At 44.5% G+C, this 25,458-nt stretch overlaps 1 protein-coding gene across 3 annotated transcripts in view; it reads right to left on the reverse strand.

The window, feature by feature from the left end:
- Nucleotides 1-25,458, reverse strand: part of Tmem272 (transmembrane protein 272) — a 34,439-nt gene that overhangs the window by 4,742 nt on the left and 4,239 nt on the right. The window contains exons 2-4 of one of the 3 annotated variants that reach the window (XM_087197368.1): nucleotides 23,525-23,605; nucleotides 9,304-9,363; nucleotides 4,799-4,881 (exon numbers count right to left, since the gene is read on the reverse strand). In XM_087197368.1, the coding sequence (XP_087053494.1) occupies nucleotides 4,799-4,881; nucleotides 9,304-9,363; nucleotides 23,525-23,582 (201 nt within the window). In that variant the 5' untranslated portion in view covers nucleotides 23,583-23,605. Of the gene's footprint in view, nucleotides 1-4,798; nucleotides 4,882-9,303; nucleotides 9,364-15,933; nucleotides 16,182-23,524; nucleotides 23,606-25,458 lie in introns of all 3 variants that reach the window. The other 2 variants (XM_087197370.1, XM_087197369.1) reach the window with 2 other exon arrangements.

Below are 25,458 nucleotides of genomic sequence, written 5' to 3' on the forward strand. Positions count from 1 at the left end.
CACAAACTATGCTGAGAATGGATGTTGTAAAAAAGGGGACCCTGGGGGAGGGGCTGAGGATTTAGCTCAGTGGTGCTGCCGCCTGCCTGGAAAGTGCAAGGTCCTGAGTTCGATCCCGGGTACCGAAAAAAAAAAAAGAAAAAAAGAAAGAAAAAGAAAAAGGAGACCCTGGGGGTGAATGAGATGCTCAACATATATTATCTTGATTAATTCTCCCATCATTCTGAGATGAGCCGAATTAATCAATTTGTGCCCAGGAGGACCAAAACCAGAGCCATCGGGCCACAATGTCCACAATAATTTTTGCTGGGTGATGTAATTGACAGGTGATTTTAATTTTCTTCTGGTCTTTTCTGTATTTAGTAATTCTCTACTGTGGAGAGTTATGACATAAAAAATAACAAAACCTAAGTAAAGTGCTTGTCCAATACTGGGCACTGGAAACTGATGACCTTTCATGCTTAAGCTAACCTAAGAGCTGTGTATAAGCACCCCTCTTGCTTCATGAAGAAACTAAGGCTCAGAGAAGTTAGGTTGCTTCGCCCAGTCCACTGTGAGTAAAAGATGAGATGAGAGTTGATCCACACCTTCCTGACTGCTTTCAGGCACCATACAGCACGAAGCTTAATCTGAGAGGTGTGGGGTGTTGGCCAGAGGTATGTATGAGATATGCAGAGATAATGGGCTTTTAGAGCCACAAGCCCAAAACCTCAGGAATGCATGGTTAGAGACTGAATGATAGTCTACCAGGCCACAAGTCACAGTAGCATCAAAATGCATTGCCTTAACGAGTGAATGCTCTGGCCTTTGTTCTCCCCATACTCCTTTATCCTTTAAATTAGTCCCAAAGTCTGTCACCTAACAAACCATCTTCACCATTCCCTGTTCCTCCCCAGTCCCACACATGAGTTCCTGACCAGGGACCTTTCTTTTTCATTTGACCCATGCTTCCTGGTTTTATCAATAAAAGGCCACAAAGACTTCAGTTTGGCGGGGGGGGGGGGGGGGGGGCTGTCATTTGAGTCTTTCTCATGCTGAGGGGTCTTGGTTAATGGCAGCCCCTCTGGGCCCTCTTGGAGTATGGATTGGACCTCAACTACACGTAGTCTTTAAGTAATCTTTCATCCTTTTGCCCTGTGCCATAGTCATGAACTTCAACAGAGAGGTTCTCTGCTGCCATGTGGGGAGAACACTCCAATTGAGTGTATCTACCCAGAATCTGTGCAACCTGGCAAGGAGGTAGAACTTTTTTACATGAAAAGCAAAATGAGAGCTTAGAAGAATCAGAGGTATGGAGCTGACTCATCCAGAGATAGCTTACTGGAAGAAAGGGCAGACTTAGGACCCCTAAGAGCAAGAAAAAGTGGGCAGCACCTCCTATGAGGGATGGTGAAGAGCAGAGGTTTGGTGAAGAGGAGTAAAGAGGGGCAGGAGGTGCTGGGTTGAGCACCAGGCCTGCCTTCCTCTCTGTGAACTTGAAGTTAGAATAGACAGCTAAGTTAGGTAAAAATATTATAGACAGTCAGATAGGGCTGGGCTCTTGAGAGTCAGTGCAAAAGATAAAAACACATTACAACCATGGCCAGAGATGCATCTGTTAGTGGTCAGGGCTCAAGATAAACACAAAATGACCAGGCCTACATACTTCCCTCAGGAATAAGATAAGTGGTAACACCTGGCCCAATAAAGTCTGAAGCGACATCAGTCACCCCAGTGGGTGACCAAGATCTCCGAATCCATTCTTTCCTTAAAAAGTTCTTTATTCTTTCCATGTACACCTGCTACGTGACTTGCTTCCCCATTGGATCAATATTACCTAAGCGGCTATACTTGTAATCTTATTAGTTGATCATAGTTTTGTCCCACCTCATGATTTTAACGATCTCATGATTTTGCTCTATAAAACTTCCCCTGTGAATTGGGGTCCTTGGCAACCCATTTGGGCCCCTTCCTGTTTCCAGAGCTAAAAATCTCTTCCCTATCAATAAATATTCCCTACTCTTAACCTCCATTGTTCCTTAGAATTCATTCTTCAATTTTGGGGAACACAAACTCACCGTATCTGACATCTAGCAGGTTGGAAGTTATATTATTACCCCTGTATCATTTAGAGGTCCTACATAAAATGCAGTCTAGGGCCAGGGATTTAGCTCAGTGGTTCTGCCTCCTGCCTTGCAAGCACAAGGTCCCGAGTTTGATCCCCGGTACTAAAAAAAAAAAAATAATGTAGTCTGGCTGAGGGCTCAGCTGCTCAGCATCCACTTTCCTTCCTGACAGAGCCCACTGTTGCCCAAACTCCCCAATACATCCCACCTCTAAGGAGGATAAATATTACTGCTTGCTTTTCCTGACAGGGCTTTCCCTGCTTCTGGCACATCAGCGGGCAGAGGACACCTAATGTCCTTGGATCTGGCTGCCCTGCCAGGTCTGTTCTTGGGCCCAGGGACACCAGGAGAGAGGAATTAGCTGGGGCTCATTGTCCTTACCACCAACCCCAGGGGAGCTACAGTAAGGGAGTCCTGTTGCCCAGGCTTTCGGGAACCATCTAGTTCCCTTCTCCTCCCCTAAACCTTTTAAGTTGTAAGTTCTTCCAAGACATTACTTCTTTGTGTGTGGCACTGGGGATTGAACCCAGAGCCTTTTCCCTGAGCTATATCCTTGGCCTTTTAAAAAAAATTTTTAAATTTGAGACAAGGTTTTTCCTAAATTGCCAAATTTCCCAAGGTTGAATTTGAAATTGAGTTCCTCCTGGCTCAACCTCCCAGAGTCCTGGGATTACAGGTGTTTACCACCAGGCCCACTCCAATAAATTGCTTGTTAATCAGAGTTGGTTTTTTGGTTCACTGAATTTAAAGAATCCTTTCTGATGTAAGTACTTGCCTCAGGGGGCGCTTGTGAGGACCAAATGAGTCCAAATGGGGGTACAGACCTTAGTACCCAGTACTTGGAAAAGGTAATTATCACTAAGAAGGAGGATAGTAAAGATAAAGATAGTAAAGATGAGGTACAGTATTTGGTAGATAATAGCCACCAGAATCAGTGATTTTGAAACTTTCTTTTAATATGGTCCTCAGTAACAACCACATTTTATATAATGACCCTGTAACTGAGTAACCACCAGTCTTTAGGGGCTCAGAGAAATTCTGGCTTATGCTATTGTCCCGGGGCTTGGTATATACCATTCTGAGGGAGTTAAATACAAAGCATTATCATCATAAGTAAACTTCTGCCTCTTGAGGACTCTATAAACCTGTTTGCTACTGCTCTAATGGTTATGGACTCACTGTGCATTACCTCACCATGATGAGCACAAAAATTTAATTTGTTTACTAGGGCCCTGGTTTGTTCATTAAAATAAATTACCTTTGGGTTGTGGGCTACCTTTTGTAAAAGAAAACTTGGCTGTTATTAAGAGGAACAGACCCTGTGGACAGTAACATCTCTGAAGGAAAGTTCTGCTTAGCAACTTGATATGAGGTAGTCAAGTGGAGGTGGGGGGCAAGGGTAATTACTGCTGAAAACTCTGTCTTGTTGAACCATCTCCATGGTGCCCAAACCAAGGGAGCCTTTGGGCATAGGCAGCCCCACTGCACCAGGAGCCTTTGGGTTTTCTTAGAGCTAGATAGGCTCAGGCGGATCTCAGAGGAATGTTGTTACAGAGCTCATTGTGTGTTTGTGCATTCTGCATTCCAGAACATTGCCTAGCAGACTGCTGGCAGGAAAGGAGGACATTAAATAGTGAGGTGACCTCAGACACAAAAGTTCCAACGGTCTGTCCCAAATCAATGTTTCCCAAGATGGCATTGAGCTTATGGCTACTGATTGTATACAAGAACATCATTTTAAAGACATTCTTTTGATGTCTTAGATGAATAGCATGACCAATGCTACTGGCCAGCATCTTTCAAAGGACCCCAGCACTGGGAGAAACCTTGCAAAGAAATCAAGCAGGGGGTCCAAATGAAATTTTATACATGGACTCTGTTTTTTCTTATGTTCTTGCTTTATTTTTATGAATCGATTTTGGAAAAATGGATATTGTGTTTTCTAGCATTGACATAGGAAGCTGTGAAGTGGGCATGGATGGTTGGGAAGAGTCACTGATAAATGCAGGCACACCAAAGGCCTTTTTGGCAAGTGTAACATTTCTGTGGGCCAGGGACCCTAGAAAGCTCCCTGCAGTATATGCATACCCCTTGATATTTCTTCTTCAGTTGCTTTTCCTGTGTAAATAGACACAATATAACCCATGAGCAAATCAGCTTCCTATGTGACCCAAGCTTGACTATCAGAGGGAGGCACTCCTAGCCCTAGACATCAGAGTTGACTGATGACTGCAGCTAGTTAATTCTATGTAGTCAGCAGGCAACTAGCAGTTACTGTACAAACAGAAATATGAACCACTAAATGACACACCTTTTAACCAAATGCAAACTCTCTTGCTCTAAACAGGACTTTAAAAAAAGGACAGAGACAAGACTGTGATTCTATTGGCTAAATTTATTGACCAAACTAGCAGTCAATCAGTCGCTCCTTTGCATCAACTCTTGTTAGACCAAAGCTACAACTTAGCATACTGAACTGCACATTGGGGGGCGGGGGGAGCTATTGTTAAGGTGCACAGCCCTGGGTGAATGCTGCTCACCAGGAAAACCCTCCCTGAAGCCAGCCCTGTCACTTGACAACCACCTTCAGGTGGAAGTTGTTAGGGTGCCCCTGTGAGTAGCAAACAGTTGACACATTCCACCATCCCTGTCAATTAAACTTCTTGTGCAATCAATACACAAATACACTTTACCTTTAAGGTACCGATGATCCCACCGACTAGCAAATATAGAGGAATGAGAGGCTGTATGGGGCAGTCTTCCAAAAACTTCATTCCTACATATGGCAAAAAAAGAGGATTAAGAGAGAGGCAGTCAAAAGCACAAACTCTGGTCATAAAAATGAGTTAAACACCTACAAAAGTCAGAATATCAGCCTCATAAATCAATACTTGACTCCCTGCCTGGCTCGTGGAATCTGCTTAGCTTTGCTAGTCACCTGTATGTAAGGATGCACGGTGTATTGACAAGGCAGAACCTGCTCTCTTGGCTGAAGGGTGGTACATGAACCATCAGTCAGAGCAGGGACAGATGTCACTGTTCCTTATGTTGGGGTATTAAGTAGCTGTGAGTGAACTCTGATGTTATGAAAAGCCAATGTATGACAGTTCATTTTTTCAAGGATTCATTTTATAAAAGGATTTCAAAGAATCCCTTTAAACACCTAGTTTCCTTGATATGCTTAAAATGAGATTCAATTTATGGGTCACATTCTCAAAATGCATACACTGTGTAAAATGAGGTTGTCATTCTTACTCTGTTCCAGGAGCTAGGTGGCAGGGAGGAGTCAAGAGAGAACTCTTCCACCTGCTCAGTGGGCCCTCTGCTATGTTAGTCACAATCACCACATCGTCACCACTGACTATGCACTCACTGGACCCCATGCTGGGAAACGTGCTTCTTAACACATCCTTAATAACTGGATGTGGAACACTGCCAAACCAACCAGCCCAGACCCCTAGTCTTTCATAATGGTAATTTTTCTTCCCAAAGGAATGCTTTCTCTACTTTTCTTAAATCTTTGTCTTCTAGGCCTATTAACAATGATATGATGTGTCTATTTAAAACAGAAAGAAGAGATGCCTATTTCCCACAGTGATCAATGTGGCTCAGGTGACCAGGCTGCAGATTAATTCTAACACTGTGGAGGCATCGATGGCTCATAAGAGCTCTCAGGCCTCCTGTGGGTCCACAGGGCTGCGTGACTAGTTCTGATCAGTGCGGCACTTTGGGGACAAACCATTAAAAAACCTGATACATGATCCTTCACTTCCTTCCCCTGCTTTGACCACCTGGAAACCATGGGTTGACATGGCCTCTCTCAGTACTGAGGCAGCTGGGAATATTCAGTCATCACATTGCCTGGGGGAGTCCCTTGAGGCTCTGAGGGAGGCCCCAGATCCAGGAGGGAATTTGTATAAGCAAGAAATAAACCTTTATAGTATTAAACTGCTAAGATTCTGAGCCAGAAAACGATTTCTGAGCAAAAAAAGGTTTTTCCTGTGGCTAGCTGACCTGACAAAGAGCCGCACCCAGCTCATCCCCCCTCCCACACCTAATACATGTCCTCCTTCATTGTCTTTTGTTCTCAAGAATGTCTTTATCCAGTGTACTTTTCTATCAAATCACATAAACTAAATGTAACTTCCTCAACCAATGAACTGATGATAAATGCCTTGCTTCTGTATCCCCACCCCTCTTCCCTTAACCCATATAAACCCTGTTCGCTGCCAGCTCCAGGCTGATCACTTTGTGGAGAAATCCCTGATCAGTCTACTGGTGTAACAAAGCTGTACACTTGCCTCCAGCCTCTAGGTGTGTCCTCGATTCTTCTTGACCTGATCTTGCTATACCACTAAGAGCTGCCACACTGTGGACTGTAAGTCTGCCGTTACATTTCCAGGGTAACTATTTTACTGCAACACAATTAAGTTAACCTAATACTCTGTCAACAGGGTCCAAGAAACAGGATTCTCACTGTAGGCCCAGTCTTTCATTAAAGGTATTTAGTTTTAACTTTGATTTGACATTTTATTTCCCATGAATGCCTTGATGGAATTTAAGCACAAGAAGTAAATGGTTTTCTTGTGAGTGCATCATATTCCACTGACATTAACGAAAATTTCTAGGTATACAGAGAGACACAAATTCAGGGCCCTAAAACTAAGTAAAGTCTAATACACACATTGATCCAATCATCAACCTATGGAGACTTGTCTTTCTAGTTATCTCTGACATTTAGCTGAATCAATTTTAAGAGGGAAATACTTTTCAAGTCTCAACGCAACCTTTCCACACAAAGGCCTTCAAGTACCTGATGCCAAATGTGTTGGGTGTGAACCGCCTTTCAATTCAAAACCCAGCTGTGAAGTGAACATTGAGTAATGGCTTAAATATCTGCTCACTCCTAATGAATAAAAACAGCTGCTGCTCACAGGAGAGTCAATCTGTGCACAGATGGCTTAAACGAATCATAGTAAATTTAATAAAAGCTGTCTCCCCCCTGTGTTCTTCACATATTGCTTAGGACCTATCTTAACTCTAGATTTCCTGTCTTTCTGCTCTGCAGTATCATAATGAGCCCCTTTTGGCTTCTCAGAACTCTCTTCAGTGCAGTTGAGAGCAACTACCAGATGTGGTGGGGTTTTTTTCCATCATTATGGTGGGTTTTTAAAAAATTCTCTTATTGTGATAATAACTAAACAAAATATTTGCCGTTTTAACCATTTATAAGTGTAACATTCATTTATAAGTGTAATATTCATCTTGTGCAACCATTACCACTATTTCCAAAACTTTTCATCACCCCAAATAGAAGCGGTATAATCAATAAGCAATAATTCCCTGTTATGCTTTAACTATGACATGTCCCCCAAGGACTTGTGCATTGAGGACTTGATCCCCAGTGCAGCAGTATTCAGCGGTGGGGCCTAGAGATGTGATTATATTATGAGAGCTCTAACTTCATCAGTGGTTTAATTTATCGATGAGCTCACAGTTCACTGGCCTCGTTGAGAAGTGGATCCTAATTGGATGAGGCAGGCAACTGGGAGCATGGCTTTGAAGGGTATATTTTGTCCCTCACCTTTTCCTCTCTGGCTCTTCCTGCTCTGTCTGCTTCTTTGGTGCCATGAGTTGGAGTTGAGCAGCTTTCCTCCACTATGCTCTTTGGCCACAATGTTTGTACTGTAGTGGAGCCAGCCCACTATGGACTGAAACTTCTGAAACTGTGAGCCCAAATAAACTTCTAAGTTATGTATGTCAGGTATTTAGTCACACCGATGGAAAGCTGACCAACACAAGGTACCTCTTCAATACCTCCTTTCGGAATAGATGCAGTGATTTTAATATAATATTCACAGGATTTGGCCGTGTGAGATCTCTTTATACAGCCTTGAATAAATTGTTCCAGTTAAGTTCATATGCCAGATAACCAACCACAGGCAATAAAGTTTCTCTTACTTCATAGATTTTTGCATAGAACACTCTCTCAAACACACTCCTGATTTCCCAAGCAGAGTATCCCTAATGTTTTATAAACTCTCCTTGAAAGAACAGAGTCATAGATAAACGCTGATTTTGAAGTGACTGTAATAATGACAGCTTCCAGTCTCATTGAAGTGGCTGAATTGTTTGTCCTTGTATTATGAAGCCTAGACTTTTCTGCTGTTTTAGTTCTGAGTAACTTAAAATTTTTATTTATTTATTTATTTATTTTTTCCTACAAGGCCATCAGCTTTCAAATCTTAGATACCTACTGTTTTTGTTTTTAGACTTGTTGCTCTTAGGTGAAATTTACAGAACATAAAAATCACCATGTTAAAGGGAACAATTCAGTGACATTTAGTATATTCGCAATGTTGTGTGACCACCCCCCTATCTAGTTCTAAAGTACTTCTATCACCCTAGAAGGATACCCTGTACCCAGTAAGCAATTAGGGTACTGAGGATTTTGTTGTTGTTTTACTTCTTCAGCAACTCCTATGCCTTTTAAAATTCCTGCTCCAGTATGTTGTGGTTTGGAACTTAGAACCCAGGCTTGACAGACCTCTTAGGTAAGCAGGGTAGCTGCATTCTGTGCACAGATCCTAGGAGAACCAACCAGCAATGTTTGGGAGCATTAGATTAATTTCATTGACATGTGATAATGAATAATTTCTTGCTACTCAATGAGCTTAGCACCCCCAATACCTCCTCGTTACTTCATACCTTTGGATTACAAGGCTGTTTAATATATGTGATTTATGAAAGTATTTATTCATTCATTGAGCAAAAGAGGGTGTAGTGGCCCAGATATTAATTACTCTAGCATGAGATTCATTTTTCATATTGCTTACAACAAGCCTACACATGGGAACAGAGAAACTGAGACAGGGCCTCAGGCACAGCCTGCGACAGGGCCTCAGGGCTTCAAGCTCTCAAACCTGGGCTAGAGGAATCAGAATTACTTGAAAATAGTTTTAAAAGTAGAAGCCTGTTCCACCCCAGACAGACTGCATCAGTATATCCCAGGGTTGGGCCCAAAAATCTATATTTTAAAATGTCCACCAAGGCCTTCCGCGGCAGCAAACAGGTATTTGGGAATCACTGGTTTGACCAGCTCTTCTTAAGCACCAATTTTACGCTTAAATATTAAGGACTTTTAATATGCTGGGACTTTGCTGACCCATAACATCCAGCAGCTCAGCAGCCAGCTCACCTGTGAAAGCCATAGATAGCGGCAGGGCCAGGAAAGCGAAGAGCACAAAAACAAAGCAGGCTGCAAGAGAGGGAGATGGGTTAGAAACACACAGCCCTTTCATTTGTTTTCCACTGCAGTTTACTTTCATCCTACAAAACCTGCCCAAGTCTGGAGTCAGCAGATGGAAGGAGAAGCTTGCTGCTTGCCTGGGGCTTGCACAAGGTGGGTACAAGCCAAGCCTTTCATTGCTGAGAGCCCAGTACCTCTGTGATCCTGCTGCCAATTCCAAAGCTCAGAGTTCCCTCATAACTTCTCCAAGTCTGACAGATTATAGAAAAGGGGTCTATCTCTGCTCATGCAGGATGCCAGAAGCCACCAGCGTTCACCAAGCCAACCAGGAGCAACACTATGCTTCCTGAGAGTCCAGACCCACAGCAGATGGTTCTCTTTCTCGGATAAAATTCATTAACAACTCACTTTTTCTTTCTTTCTTTCTTTCCTTCTTTCCTTCTTTCCTTCTTTCTTTTTTTTCTGGTACCGGGGATCAAACTCAGGACCTTGTGCTTGCCAGCCAGGCATGGTGCCACTGAGCTACATCCCCAGCCCCATCAAGTCAGTTTCTTGCTTAAAGAATTTATGAAATCTTTTTTCCTTTCCATTCACTTGATTGTATATTCCATAATGTGTGATGTCTCAGTTACTTTCTCATTGCTGAGACAAAATATTTGACATCCAGAGTTAAAAGAGGAAAGGTTTATTTTCATTCACATTTTGTAGAGGTTTTAGTCTATTGTTGGTTGGTTCCAAGACAGGTGGCATGGCAGGCAAAACAGAGCAGGCACTCAAGGGAGGCGAAGGGATATATATACACCCGTATCTCCAGACTAGGCCCTCATGACCCACCTCTTCCCTTGAGGCTTCACTTCTCACTATCACACCCAGCTATAAACCTATCAGTGGGCTCATCCAGTATCACACACTCATGATCCAGTCACCTCCCCCAAAGCCCTACCTATAAGCACATGAGGCTCTGGAGGAACATCTAGACATAAACCATAACATATGATATTAGGGGTTGCTATGGTTTGGATATGGTTTGAATGTGTCCCCAAAAGGTTCCTGTGCTAGAAGCTTGTTTTTTAGTGAGGCAGTGTTGAGAGGTGGTAGAACATTTAAGAGATGGGGCCTAGAAGGAAGTAATTAGGTCATTGGGGGTGATCCCCTTAAAAAAGATTAATGTTTCCTTGTCCACTCTTCCACCAATGTTGAGCCATCATTAGAAGCTAAACAATGGGGCCACCTGATTTGTGAGTTTCGGCCTCCAAAAGTGTGAATTAAATAAACTTGTTACTTTTATAAAGTACCAAACCTTAGATATTTTGCTACAACCACAGAAAATGGACTAACCCAAGTTGTCTCCTAATACCTCCTATTGATGGACAATGTCATAAGAGCTCTAAACTCACTTGGGAGTTTTCTTCCTGTTCATGTCACAAATTTGCCCTTTAAGCATTAGGAAAGAACAGAGGTGTGGGAGCTAGACAGACCTAGATCCATATCTTGGCCCTGTTACTCACTGCGAAATGGCTTTGGGCAAATTTGCTGACCTCCTGAAGTCTTATCTTTCTCTTCTGTAAAATGCAGTAGCAGGTGCACACAAGGAGCTCAGCATATGGCAACTATTACAATTAGGTGATTACATCCCCTCTTTGGTTCCTCATCTAAGTAATGGTCTGCAGATATAGGTTTTGCTTGGCAAGCACTGTTTTTTAATTATGAATTTAATGTTTTTTGGATAGCCCTGCACTCAGTTTCCATTTCAAAGTTTGACAGCATTGTGCATTTCTGCTTTCTGCTAGGTCTTGCTGCCAACTCTAAGAGCTGACATAGGATCTCAGAAATGAGTGCCATGGTCGTCTCCTCAGAGTCTATTCCTACCTTTCTAGGCCATCACCCATTACCCTGTTTTTGTTCTGGTATCCCCACTTGCCCATTCTCCTAGGCAGTGCTGTGTTCTCTAGCAGAAGCTGAATCCACCCTGGTCTTGGAAAGGGCACAATGTTTCACCCTAAATTGGTCAGCATTGTTACACTCACTGGATATGTTATCAGGTGATGGATGATGGGCTCATGACTCATTTGGGGAGCTTTACTGAGAGTAAGGAAAAAGCTTTCTCACTCTTCTGATAGAACAAAGAAACAAAGTTTCTCTTTCATTGGACACTGGTGAAAAAGCAAGTCACATGAGATTGTTGGCAGCCATCTTGCCACCAAGAAGGGGAACCAGCCTCAGAATGAGGCTGACTCCACAGGGAAGTGAGAAAAGCAAAAGGAAACTAGGCTCTCAGTGACATTTGTCACCCATTAAAGCACAACACACATGAAGCTAAGCTACTTCTGGGCTTAACATTTATATTAACCAATAAACCCCCTTCATTTAGTTAAAATAGGTTGAATTGGCTTTTTTGTAGTTATACTGAACCCACTGTAGTTGCTTTAATCTATACAGTCCACTCCAGTTACAAACTGTCAAGAATCTCAGTGGCACTGCACCTGCCTTGAAAGCACAAGGTCCTAAGTTCAATCCTCCAGTACTGAAGGAAAAAAAAAAAAAAGAATCTCAGATGGTTTTGCCGATCTCAGCCATCTCTGGAGAAGAAAAGATCAGAAGCTACCAGTATCTGCATGTGGGAGCCCCAGAGCACTCGGCCACACAGAGCAGAGGGACAGGGCAGGTCAGCCACTTTCCCTCACAATGCCCTACAAGCTATCCTCCAGGCCAGACTTGACTTTCACCTCCAGCAAATGCTGAGGAGGGCAGGCATACACATCACCTTGCCCTGCTTCCCGCTGCTGTCCTCAAACCACCTTTCTCTGAATTAGCTATATCTTAACTGTGAGAGCCAGCTCACGGGCAGGCCACCTGTCCAGTCATACAAGGCTCCACGCTTAGCAGGACCCAGCATTAGGTCTAAGGCTCCTCCACTGCCTTCTTGAAATTCTAAATGACTTTATCTTTGAATTTATGTTCTATAAGAAAAGTCTGAAGGGACAGTGAAGCATGTGTGTGAGCAGAGGGCATATGTGCAAGATTTGTGTCTGCAACTCCTTGCTGCTACATAGGGCTGTCAGATTCTAACAGGCCCATGAGGCGTGGGAATTCAGTAGGAGTCAAAGTGAATACAACGTAAGTGGCTGTACCTTCCACTGAGTAATAAAGGGCACTGATAGCCCTGAAAGGCCACATTTCTATTTGAACCAGAATTGCCTCAAATGTAGGAAGAAGGCAATGAGGTTCTAAGATACACAAGCAACCAAGGAACCCCATCATCTCCTTTCTGACTGATGTTACTCCCCTGTATCATCCAATCACTCATCCTGCAAATAGTGCCACAGAAGGAAAGGGACTATGGAGCCACCCACAGCTCCATCCCCATTCACCCTCCTTCCTCACAGGTAAGCAGAAGGTAGGGTGCTGATGAAAAGAGTACATATCAAGAAGTGAAATGGAAACAGCTAAGTTAATTTTGTGGTTTCCACTCTCTTGGTAAAAAACAAAATACACATGAGAGGATGAAACATAAATGTGTCATTTTGGTGAGTCGAAATATGAGTTAAAATGCTCTTACAGGTGCATATAAAACTGGCATTATATGGACTGGGGTGTAGCTCAGTGATGGAGCCCTTGCCTAGCATGCGTAAGGCCTGGGATATGATTCCCAGCATCAGAAAACAACAACAAACTACCATTGTACTATATGAAGATGAATGGTAAAACTTATGCTAAAGTTAAAAGTTTTAATTTTTCTCCACCTAAAATAACGTTAAATAGCAAATAAAAAATACCTTGGCAGGACAAAAGGAAAAAGCTTTACATTTCAGTAGCTTCAACAGGGCTTTTTTCCTGCTATTTAAACAAGGTGTTCTGCATATTCATTTTTGCACTGGGCACTACAAACTATGGAGCAGGCCCTGTTGATCATGGGTGACCCAGCACTGCTGGCAGATGTGGCTGATTAAGAGAAAATTTCACTTAATCTAGCTACATTTGTCTTTAATTCAAATCAGAGTGGGGTCAAGGAAGAAATTTTGCTTGTAAAGTAAAGAAAAGCAAAGGGCCAGTGAATCTCATTGTCTATTTCTGACCTCAGAGCTTACTGCCAGGGCGATGCAGTGACTGGCATCCTGGAAAATCCTCCACTCTCAGCTGTGCTGCAAGCTTGAAACAGATGGTACCGCTTTGCCACACGTGCGATCCAGGTGTTCGGTGACACAGACCCACGGAGAGTGGCACCCAGAGGAGTCACCTGTTACCCCAGCTTCCTACTGCTGTGTGGCCACCCCTAACTTAGGGGTTACTTAGGCAAAAGGAGTATTTTGAACTAAAGTCACTTAAGAAATTGCAGCTACAAGAAGAGCACCTACCCCTCACCCCACACACTTTCTTCCTGAATGTGGGAGATAAAACTCCACAAGGAAGATGTCCTCCCTATAACAGAAGGAAAGTGATGCTCTTGTCTGTCTTACTTACTTTCTCATTGCGGAGACAAAATACTCAACAGTCAAAGTTAAAGGAGGAAATGTTTATTTGGCTCAGTTTGTAGAAGTTTCAGCGGACTCCAAAGCAGGTTGGGATGGCAGAGGGGCATTGCAGAAGAGAAACAGAACATGGCAAAGCAGGGCAGGCAGAAGGCAGCAAGCAAGAAGCAAGTGCCAAGAAACAAGTGGCAACAGTTGCTTCTTTCTGTCCCTTTATATTCTGTCTAGGCTGCCTGCCCAAGGGCAGGTAGCACTCACACCCAGAAATATGCCAATCAGTGGACTAACTTAGTAATCACACACCCTTAATCCCAGCGTCACACACTCTAGGTCCAGCCACCTCTGAAGAAGCTCCACCTGTGACCACATGAAGCTTTGGGGGGGACATATAAATATAAGCCATAACACAGTCCATGCATGGCATGCCAGGCAGGTCGCAGCAGCTTCTTTCTCTTTTTCTTTTTATTCCACCCACGCTACCAGCCTATTGAGTGGTGCCACTCATACCCAGGGTGGGTCTTTCCTCTTCAGTGAATCCATCATCCACACCCAGAACTATGCTAAACCAATCAGTGGACTAATCCAGCATCATACACCCATGATCAAGTAACACACATCCCTCACCCCACCCCCCATCAAAGCTTCAGCTATAAGCACATGAGGCTTTGGGGGACATCTAGATATAAGCTATAACATCATCTCAGAGAATGGAAAATTAAGACTGAGAATTCTGTACAAACAAATCTTGTCAAAGTAAATCCTATCACCCTATAGCTACAATTACCTTTCTTGGTTAAGCCTAGTATAAAAGCATTTAGGTTTTGCCACTTTTTTTTTTTTTTTTTGGTAATGGGAATTGAACTCAGGACCTTCACTTGCGAGGCAGGCACAGTGCCACTGAGCCAAATCCCCAGCCCTTGTCACTTTTTTTTTTTGTACCAGGGATCGAACTCGGGTCCTTGCGCTTGCGAGGTAGGCGGCTGAACCACTGAGCTAAATCCCCAGCCCTCCTTGCCACTTTTTAAAAAAACTGGTAAAACATTTTTTTTTGTATTAAATTCTTTTAAAACATTTTTATTAGGGTACTTTCTAGTTAAATTTTTAAAAATTGCATCTTCAAAAATATATTTACTTAAAATAGTCAAGTAAATATAACAAAGAATTTTGGTGTAGTTTAAAGGCAGATACATAGATAGTAAAGGCTAAATTTTTTTCTAGAAAATAATTTCAAAAGAGTCTATAATATTTTTTTAAAATAGTCTCTATTAAGGCCCACTTGAAAATTTGGAATAACTTGTCACTTCTTATGGGTCTTCAATGTAAAGGACCCTGTCACATAAAACTCATAGTAAATAAATTTTCTCTTGTTAATCTGCCTTAGGTCAGTTTCTCAGGCCAAACTGAAAAACTCCAGAGAGTAGAGGCAAAGTTTTGCCTTCCCTGCACTACCTCTGAGCAGGGCTGAGGGAACAGGGTTGGGCCAGCATATTACTAAGGACCACTCAGAGGAGGACACCAAAGACTCACCACCTGGGGCCAGACCCCTGGGCTTACTTTCCACTTCTTATACCTGAGGCACAGGCTGTGGGACTCAACCCTGACGTTCCAATGTCCTCATTTCAATTATGTGCAGAATATCAAGACTGTCCCAACAGACTTGCTGAAATGATCCAAGGTCACAATCCATGTTTTAAGTATAAACCACAGGATCTGCTACCTAATAAACACTATCAGCCATTATCATTATTTTTATTCTCCCTTCATGATGGAAGGAGACCGTGGCTTCTCAGTTTATTTCTGCCCCCACCTTTAGGGAAGAAAACTATAAAAGCAACAAATGAGGGATGCACTGTGGTTCTCCAGGACTTTGAATGAGCTGAGATTAGGTTATTCTAGCCTGATCTCCTTGTGTGGATCTCCTTCTCTGACCTTGCCGGGGCCCCATCTTCATTAGTGTCGGCCTTACTAGACCATCACTGTCAAGGCTGAATGTGACTGTAGTTGTGATATGTCAACTTGACTTGAGTAAGAATCACTCATAGATTAGTAAAGCTCTGAGTGTGTCTGGCTGATTTACATGTAGGCTGCAAACTGAGGAGGGAAGACCTACCTTGGATATGGGTGGCAACAACCAATAGGTTTGTAGCATGGATAGAATAAAGGGGAAAGAAGGAGGTCTTCTCTTTTCTTCTTTGGAGGAGCTCTGGTCTTTGCCATTGCCTTTGGACATTTGTCTCCAGTTCCTTCAGGCTTACAGCACAAATTCTTCGGCCTTCCAAACCAGATCCTTTGGGGGCCAGGAATTTAGCTGAGTGGCACTGCACCTGTCTTGCAAGCGCAGGGTCCTGAGTTTGATCCCTGGTACCAAAAAAACAAAAACAAACCAGACCCTTTGGCTTTCTGACTCAGACTCACACTGGACTCTACAGTGAGCTCTAGGCCTATGACTTTTGACTGAATCTTCCAGCTCTCAGGCACATTGACGGCCATTTTGTACTCTTCCACCCTGATTCTGCAGGCAGCCACTATAATCCTTTCTAGGGTAGTAAATCCTTTACATAATCATATACATACAGTCATTCTAGACCTAACAAACCAGAACGATGACTAACAGGGCCTCAGCATCTGCATTTAAAGTAATTCCCAGGTGATGATGAAGTACCCACCTTTCTATCAGATGGGCTGGGGAATCTTCAGAGGCTTCCTGAGAACTTATTTACTTATGGCAGTGTGACCTCACAGGATGGAAGTCCTCTTCCTTACCACTTGGTCTTGAACAGCACCCTAAGCCACAGTTCTGCCTCCAGGGGAATCTGGGTACTGTATTCTTGGTTATGACAGCTCTCTGAAATACAAGCTGATTTCCCATGATGTCACTGTGGCAGGACAAGGGTCTGACAGCAGTGACCACCACCAGTGAATACTGCTTTCAATTTGGTAGCACTGATTTCACTGTGGCTCCAGGTACCACATTCTACTTTTTGACAAAATGAGAATTTCTGCCTATAAGATCAGTTCAAAAGAGCTTAGTGAAAGAGCTAAATGCCTTGGGAGGACAGAAGGAGAGAATAATTTCGAATGAGAGCAATGGTGGGAAGATGTTGGAATCAAAATGTTGGAGCCAAGTCATTCTTCATGCTAAGAACACAGATGGGTGGATTCTTGACTTATGTGTAAGAGTGTGAAAGCAAAGATCATGTGGGAGAGCACCCCCTTGGGATGGCTTCTGGATTACTGGCTCAGGATGCTTGCTCACATATTGAAGTGCTTTATCGGCAGCTGCTCTCACCTACACCTAGAGAGGTCTAGGCACATTAGCAGGTGTCAAAAATATCTTAGCAGCCAGCTACAGGTCAAAAAGAGGTAGCTGGAAGTATTACAAGCACTTGTCAAATGGGTAATCTTGGTAGGGAAAGTAGGTAGCTTTTGGGCTAGTCTGTTCTCGGGGATCACCAGGCTGTTTCCTATAAATGGCAAGTGTACCCCCGCTCTCTTACTTGAATAGTTTAGTGAAAAACCTGAAACTAGGATCCAGTAGTTTTTCTCTGCAACACGATCCTTTCAGAGTTCCACTGAGCTACCCAAAGCCCAGGAGGTAACTGGTAGAGTACAGGAAGATAAACTGAAACTAAACACCTTCTCCAAATTGCCCTCTTCACCTTCTGGTATCCATAATTACTCCAAAATCTGTCACCTATGCCACTTCTGCCTTCTCCTGGTGCATTCAGCAACTCTGTCTCTGCGTCCATCCCTCACCCACCTGTCGGCATTGCCCTATTCCACAGCCACCCACTAATCCTCAGAGGTCACTGTCAATTGCAATATGTAAGAGGTGATTATTTTTAAAGCACTTAACCTGCTTTGAACAGGAAGAAACTTCTTTATATTCACCCACTTAGGTCTGAGGAGATGCAGCATGGCCAAGAGGAGCCTCATAAAGGAGATGAGATGTACACCCATGGAGTAGAGCAAATTGATGTGCAGACGGGACCACCAGATGTGCACAGGACAGTGAGGAGGCCCAGGGAAGGATAGAATCCCAAGGAAATTGAGAAAAGTCTCTAGGAGAAGGTGTTGGAACTAGGTGTTGACTGATGGGTAAGATTTTAACAGGCTGAGTTGCAAGGAGATGGCTTTTCAGTGAAAGGGGGGAAAAACCAGAGGAAATAAAAGATTTGAGGAAGATGCTCAGAGTGGTTTAGGATAGTGGTGAATCATCAAATTTCACTGGGCATAGATCAGTTCATCTATAATAAAGAACTAATAGGCAAGATTAGAAGTCAATTTTGAGACTACAGGGTGTTTCCGTTCCGCACAAAGGCATTTTGATTTTATTAGGAAGTTACAAGATTTTGCTGTGGTTTCGATAAATGTCCCCCAAAGGCCGACATGTTAAAGGTTTGCTTGGTATGTGGGGGGTTGAAGCTTAAGAAATGGAGTCTAGGGGGAGGAAGTTAGGTTACTGGGAGTCATGTTCTTCAAGGGGATATTGAGGCCCGAGCCCTTCCTCTCCCTCTGACTCTCTCTCCCCCTTCCCCCTTCCCTCCCTTGCTGGCTGCCATGAGGTGAGCAGCCTCCTTTGCCACCTGTTCCTGCCATGATGCACTGCCTCATCACAGACCCAAAGCAACAGGCCAACTGACCACAGGCTGAAATCTCTAACACCATGAACCAAATACACCTTTTCCTTTATTAAATTGATTCTCTCAAGTATTTTGTCACAGTGATAGAAAGATGCTTGACGCAGTGTTGTAGTTGGGAAGTGAAATAATCAATGTTCACTTTTTTTTTCGGTACCGGGGATCGAACTCTGGACCTTGCGCTTGCGAGGCAGGCGCCAGAACCACTGAGCTAAATCCCCGGGCCAGGAAATGAAATAATCAAAATTGAACTTTTGAAAAGGGATGGGGCCAGGTTGGTGGCACAGGGAGCAGAGAGACTAGAGGGCAGCTGATCTGTAATTGTGTCCAAGTGTAACGGCTCACATTCTTGACTTTCCCAAGTTTTGAGATTTACAGTTATTCCTGAGTTAGTAAGAAATATTGAGCCCCCTGGTGGTGTCATTTCTTCTGATCCCTGAAAGGAGATGACAACCTCGCGTTTTTAGGAGCCTGTGGAAAGCAAGTCCATGGGATTGCCTCAAGGGAAGGAGGTTGACAGAAGTGCCTGGAAGGGAAGGGGCAGCTGAGGAGGAATGGAGTTGGTGGTTGGTGGCCCCCTTCCCGGCAGCATCCAAAAGTATTGCTAGGAGGAACACCTGGTTCCTAAAGATCCTCCTACCCTGTATTTGGCACTAGTGCTGGCCCAAGAGCAAGGAAAGAGTGTGCAACTGGGTGGTTTTTCAAGAAAGGGGCCTGGGTGATGGTAGGAGTGAAATCCCAATCCTTCTTGCCTGTGGGACAGACGTCCCTTCCTTCCAACAAAAGCACCACCTGTCACTGAGATGTGTGTCCTGGGGCTACTGCTGTCAGGAGGGTACCTTTGTACATTTGGACCAAGAGGTGCATAGGGGCTCATAATGGCCTTTCCCAGAGAGCAGGAGCAGTCCTGTGCAAACCCCCCAAAGGGGTAGGCATGACCGGCTTCCCAACTTTCACTGCCTAGGTCCTTGTGTGACCTGCAATGCTCAAAACTCACCTGCCTGCTACTCTGGCATGTGGGAGTAAGGAGTCAGATTAATTTTATGTAGAGAGAGAGTTTTAAATATCTTAGAGAACAGAAAACATAAAATAAGGCTGGGGAGGCTAAGTCCACATAGAGCATGTGTGAGGCCCTGACTTCCAATTTCCAACATCAAATAAAGAAATAGAGCTTCTCACAGCCAGAGTGTAGAATAAAATCTTCTGGTCTCTATCCATCATATTGACTTGCATGAGCCCTCTTGTTGTTGGGGGCTGCAAATATCGCCGAGCATTCCAGTTCCCTAGATCCTGCCTCTCTCCATGTCCCTCCTGAACCTGGGCTTTGCTGAGCCTTTCTTGGCTGCCTCTCCTCATGGAGTTAAAGGCTTTCCCAGGACCCCCCGACTGGTGCAATAGCTCCAGTTCACTGCTCCTGTCAGTTTAATTGAGTCATCTGTGAGGGTAGCAGGCAGCTGCATACATGCACAGGCATTTATCAAGATTTCATGGCTTCCCAGTCATGACAGTGATGCCCCAGAGTAGCAGCAGGGTGCAGGGGAGCAAACCTTCCACAGCACATGGAGTTTGCTGGGGAGAACCAGCCAGACGGGGAGACCAAGGGCCAGGGCAGGCAGTGGCCCAGGATCCCTGGGGCCTGAGCGCACAGTGGAGCCTGCCCTGCTCCCACAAAGGGATCCACAGATGGAAAATCACATCTCTGAGAACTCTCACCATCTTCCCTTAGCTAACCTCACATGTCAATAGGAACAGCCACAAACCAGCCTAAGGTAACATCTGAAGATTGTTCTTAAAATATAATTTTACCCTCTAGTCATGGAAGTATGCAATTCTTTATAGGAAATATAAAAAATACAGAAGATCACACAGAAGAAAATATAAATCACTTGAAAGAAAAGCACTGTGGTCTATGGTTATGCACCTAGTGCTCTGTTTTATTAAGTTCAGGATCAGGCCAAGGTGGCCAATCTCTCCTAGCCTAAATTCCAAAAGGAAAGTTCATTGTGAAAATTTGCAAATATTCATAAAAGTATAGAGAGCCAAGCAAACACTCAGACATCTGCCACTTGGGATTTTGTCTGCAGACTTAAAGTTTGTTAATGTTTCAGTTAGAAGTAATCCCGTGTGCATTTCCTAAGAATAAGGATATTCTCTTATTCAAATTTAGCACAGTTGTAGCTTCTCATATTTACCTTAATCTACCATCCATTCTCTAATGCTGATGACCTAATGAAGTCCTTGAATCCAATCAAGGGTCAGTTATTGTATTTTGTTGACTTATCCCCTTCATCCCCACTGTGGTTTAGATGTGGCCCCCAAAGTTCATGTGTAGGGGACAAATGCAATAGTGTGGGAGGTGAGGTTAACAAGAGGTGATTAGGCCATGAGGACAGAGTGAATGGATTAATGTTATCTCGGATGCAGGTTAGTTATCTCAGCAACAAGTTGTTATAAAAGAAGGAGTCTATGCTCTCCCTCTCCCTCTCCCCCTCTCTCCTCTTCTTCCTCTCCCTTTCTCTCTTTCTCTATGTGATGCCCTCCAGCATGAGATAAAGTACAAGAAGCCCTCTCTAGATACTGCCCATCCCCCACCATCTTGAACTTCCAGCTCTAGAACTATGAGCCAATAAAGTTCTGTTTATTGTAAATCACTTGGTCTGTGCTGTTCTGTTATAGCAGCACAAAGCAGACTCAGTCACGCCCTTGACTCTAGAACATTTCCACAGCCTTTCTTTGTTTTCTATGATGTTGACATTTTCAAAGAACACATTCTTCTTCCCTGAGTTTTAATAGAATGTTCCTCTCTTTGTGCTCACTAGATGTTCCCTTGTGTTTACAGTTACACAGCATTGCAGAGATTACTGCAGAGGGCATGGCCACCTGTCCTTGCTGGTGATGCTAATTTTGAAACCCAAAGTCTGTTTTTTTCTTCCTTGCCATCAATAAGGAACCTGTGGTTAGATCTCAAGACCAAGCAAATATCCTGCTTGTCATTACCATTTCCTTTAGACTTTGCATCTCTTGATGATTCTTGTCTGCTTCACCTTTACTGAAAGGGCAGGTGTGAAGAAAGGGAAGTCTGAAAAGAGACACATTTTGGAAAATCCAGGGAACAAAACCACCTGATGTTTTTAGGGAAGCTAAACTGCTTTTTGTCCTTCTGGATCTTCCGGGTGAGAAGGGAAAGAAGAAGCAATACAAGAGGAAACCACTGGCCTCACACCAAAACTCCAAAAGATTTGGAGTTTGCATTCTCTTTCCAGGCATTGGTGGCCATTATGCAGCCCAGTCGGGAGACCACAAGAGCAGTTAGTGGTCTTGTCAGCATCCAAGCTGGAGATGGAGTTGTGCATAGCCCGAGAGGAGAGAACTCAGGGATCAGGAGACCACAGATGGACAGGTGACCAGCACTTTCCTGCTGCTTTGAAGGCACAGGAGGAGTTAAAGTCCTGAGCAGGAGAGCAGCCAGGAACACCCCTTTTCCTGGAAGTCCTGAGAGTAAGGCTGCCTCTTTTGCCACCCTGATGCCACTGGCAAGGCTCTTGTTGCTTGAACAGAAAGGACAAATATGTGCATGCGGGGGGGGGGGTGATTTCAAGAGGATCTAGACCAATGATAGAGTCAATGGTGGCTCCTTCCCCACACTTGTGAAGGGCCCTGTGTGTGTCTGACAGGCCTAGCAGCAGAGCCTGCAGGCAGAGGCCCCACCCTGGTCCCGACAGCAATCCTGTGGTGCAGAGGTGAAGGGGGAAGCAGCTCCCACAGCTCTCTGAGAGTAAAATGTCAGGGCTGCCTTAGGGAATGAGCTAGGCTCTGGGCACATCAGCTGAAGGAGAAGGTCACTAGTATCTGTGAGCCCACTTGAGCACCCAGGGGATGCTACTGAGTTCCTACTATGCCCAAGGAATGACTGTGGATACTAGGGGTGCAGGAGATGTCACAGGAGCAGTGCTGGGAGGGGAGGAGTTGGTGACATGATATGGGACTAGCAGGTAAGCACAAGGTGGCAGATACCCATCCACCAGCACTTGTTCTCCTGACTGCTCTACTTCAGTCTGCTTCTACCCTGCTTCCTGAGATCACTGCCCAGAGTCTTTGCTCAAGGGTTCCCACGCCTTCCCTTTACTCTCATTTTGCCTGTATGAAAGTTAGATCGCACATCTCACTGTGAGGTGAGTGCTTTCATCTCAAGGAGCCCCAAGGCATGGGATCTGCTTTTGGGAAGCCCCAAATGTCACCATACAGCCTGGGCCTTCTGTAATGTGGTCCGGCCCTTCCGCACACAAAGGATCTAGCACGTGGTGGTAGGAGCAAGCACAGAGGGTTGCTGCGAGTGGACTAAAGCTACCCCAAATCCAGTGTCTCCCATCCCCTGCCTTGTTACCCAGTTCTGCTGCCATTACATGTTGGTTGTATCGGTGCCTCCATTTATAAAAACATTTTCAAATACATATTAATATTGAAAATACAACTGATAGGTCTCCCACCACCTCAGCAGCTATTATGTATAGTAGCTGCCCTCTTCCTCTCGTGCCTTGCCCCCTCCCCTGTGTGACATCATGCCAAGATGGTTGTCCCCACCAAAGAATAAACCCTTCTTCCCAGCATGCCCCTGTTCCCGCCTAGAGAGTAACCTAATACTCGCTCACCTCCTACCACCTAGTGACATCACGGGCTCCTCCACTCCCTGATCACTACCTCACTCAACCCCACCTCAGCCCCTACAAGCCCCACCCCAGTCTCTATAAAAGACTCTCCCTGCCCTGGCCATATTGCTTTTGTCTCTCCTTTGTTCAGAGACAGCCCGGCAGATCTATTCCCCTAATAAAGGCTTGTTGTGGCCTGGTCTGGTCTTGGCCTTCAGCCCTTTTACCTGACAACTATGTACTGCAGATTAATAAGGAGCAGAAGCCAAAAGCAGCCAACAGAGGGCAGGATACTCTCTTCCCCAGTTCTGCCCTGGGATCTCCCTGAGCCAAGCACTGATCATGCACATGATTCATTTGAGTCCAGAACCTCAAGTCCTTCAAAATTAGGGCATTCCTCAGAGCTGTGACTCACCATTGCTGGCAATTTTAGAAATGCACCGATGACACGCCTTCTCCAGACCACCTGGCATGGTTCTTACTCACTGACAAAGTCCTGGGGATCAAAAATAATTCATTAGTAAAAAATAATAATAATAATAATAATTCATTAGTAGCCAACACCCTGGAAAGTTGAGGCAGGAAGACCACAAGTGTGAACCTAGCCCAGACAATTTAGTGACTTAGAGAGATCTTTGTCTTAAAATAAAAAATAAAGGCTGGACGGGCCAGGGATATAGCTCAGTGGTGCCACCACCTGTCTCACTAGCGCAAGGTCCCGAGTTCGATCCCCAGCGCCAAAAACAGAAAAAAGAAAAAAAGGCTGGGCACATAGATAGCTCAGTGTGAAGACCCTGGGTCCAATCCCTAGTGCCACCAAAATAACATAGGTAAATAAATATCCATGAGCAAGGTTGGGAGAATTCACTTAGCACAAGTAACCTCTCTGCACTTGTGAGCTTGGGCCTGCAGAGTTGCCTTGGTCCGCCTAGGAGTTGGGGTGCCCGTGTCAGTGCTAGTCTGCCTGCAGATGTGGCCTTGTTTGGGGAGTGAGAAAAATACCCCTTGTTTCACAGATGGGGAATGAAGCTCAGAGATGTTAAGGGGCTGACCAAATGATACCAGCCAGGGTGACAAAAATAGCTATTGTTCACTGAGCAACTGGAGCGCGCCAGGCATTGTGTAGCACCCCACACACATCAACTGGTGTCTAATCCCATGACAGTCCTCTAGTTTAACGCTAATTTGCAAATGAAGTCTTAGAGGCTCAGAGAGGTTAAGAGCTACCCTAAAGCCAGAGCTAGCAACACGCAGAGCCCAGATCCAGTCTGGGAACATGGACGGAGCCAGCACCCTTCTCACCTCCTGACGCTCCATTATAACACCATTCCCCAGGGCCTGAGGCAGAAGAGTAACCATGGACTTGACCAGACCCAAAAGACCATCTGGCCTTCACTGTGGATTTGCTATAATCTAAACAAGTTAGTTGACACTGAGAGAGGTCTTCCCTTAGAAAAAATGCATAAACTTTGTTATGCATCTATGTATTTTTGTGATGCTGGAGACTGAACCCAGGGCCTCACTCATGCTAGGCAAGTGCTCTACCACTGAGCTAGATCCCCAGCCCTATAAATTGGAAATACATAACAATCAAATTTAAGTCAATCAATCAAGACAGAAGATTTTTCTGCCCAGCAAAACAAAATGGCCCTGTAAAGGGATTAGGAGGGGAGAGCAGTCTCCCAGTTCCATGGCCCCTTTGTCCACCTACGCAATGTCGAAAAGTCATACTAGGTGATTCCTAGTTGCCCCTCATTCCTGCCCACTCTTCTTCCAGAAGCAACCGTGAAGGGTGTGTGTGAGTCTGTCTCCCCAGCACACAGTAGACCTTCTGTGGGTTTAATGAGTAAGTCCACAGCCACTTTTCAAATATCCCTCCACCTTTTCCACAATGTCCTTGTAAAAATTGTCTCTGTGGTGTCCTTACACAGAGAAAACTAGGGAAACTGTAGCCCCCAAGTAAACAAGCCACCCCCACCCCACTTTACTCAGCTTCCACTCATCAAGACGACATAGGACCAGTTCTCTGGACTAGATGGGCCAGCCAGGTGGATAGCCATTTGATAAATCGAAAGTAGACCCCCAAGTAATCCACAGCTGATTACTGTGTGGATTACAGATTAAAGGCTGGTGTCCACACTTAATGTGATGGATTACACAGGAGTCTCATGTAAACAAACCCACTTGAAACCCTGTCCGGAAGCACAGCCCTCTCAGTACCTGAGGATGAGCCCACTCATCTAAAGAGACAGGAGGTGATACTGCCAGGCCCACCCCACGGTGGGTTCCTTAGTGAGTGAGTGAGGAGGTCTGGCAGGGAAAGAGGAGGGAAGCCTCTGCCCTGTGTCT

Source organism: Heterocephalus glaber, unplaced genomic scaffold, assembly GCF_053883595.1.
Source record: "Heterocephalus glaber isolate CG9 unplaced genomic scaffold, H.glaber_assembly_v1.0 deba00001666, whole genome shotgun sequence".
Taxonomy (NCBI): Eukaryota; Metazoa; Chordata; class Mammalia; order Rodentia; family Bathyergidae; genus Heterocephalus; species Heterocephalus glaber.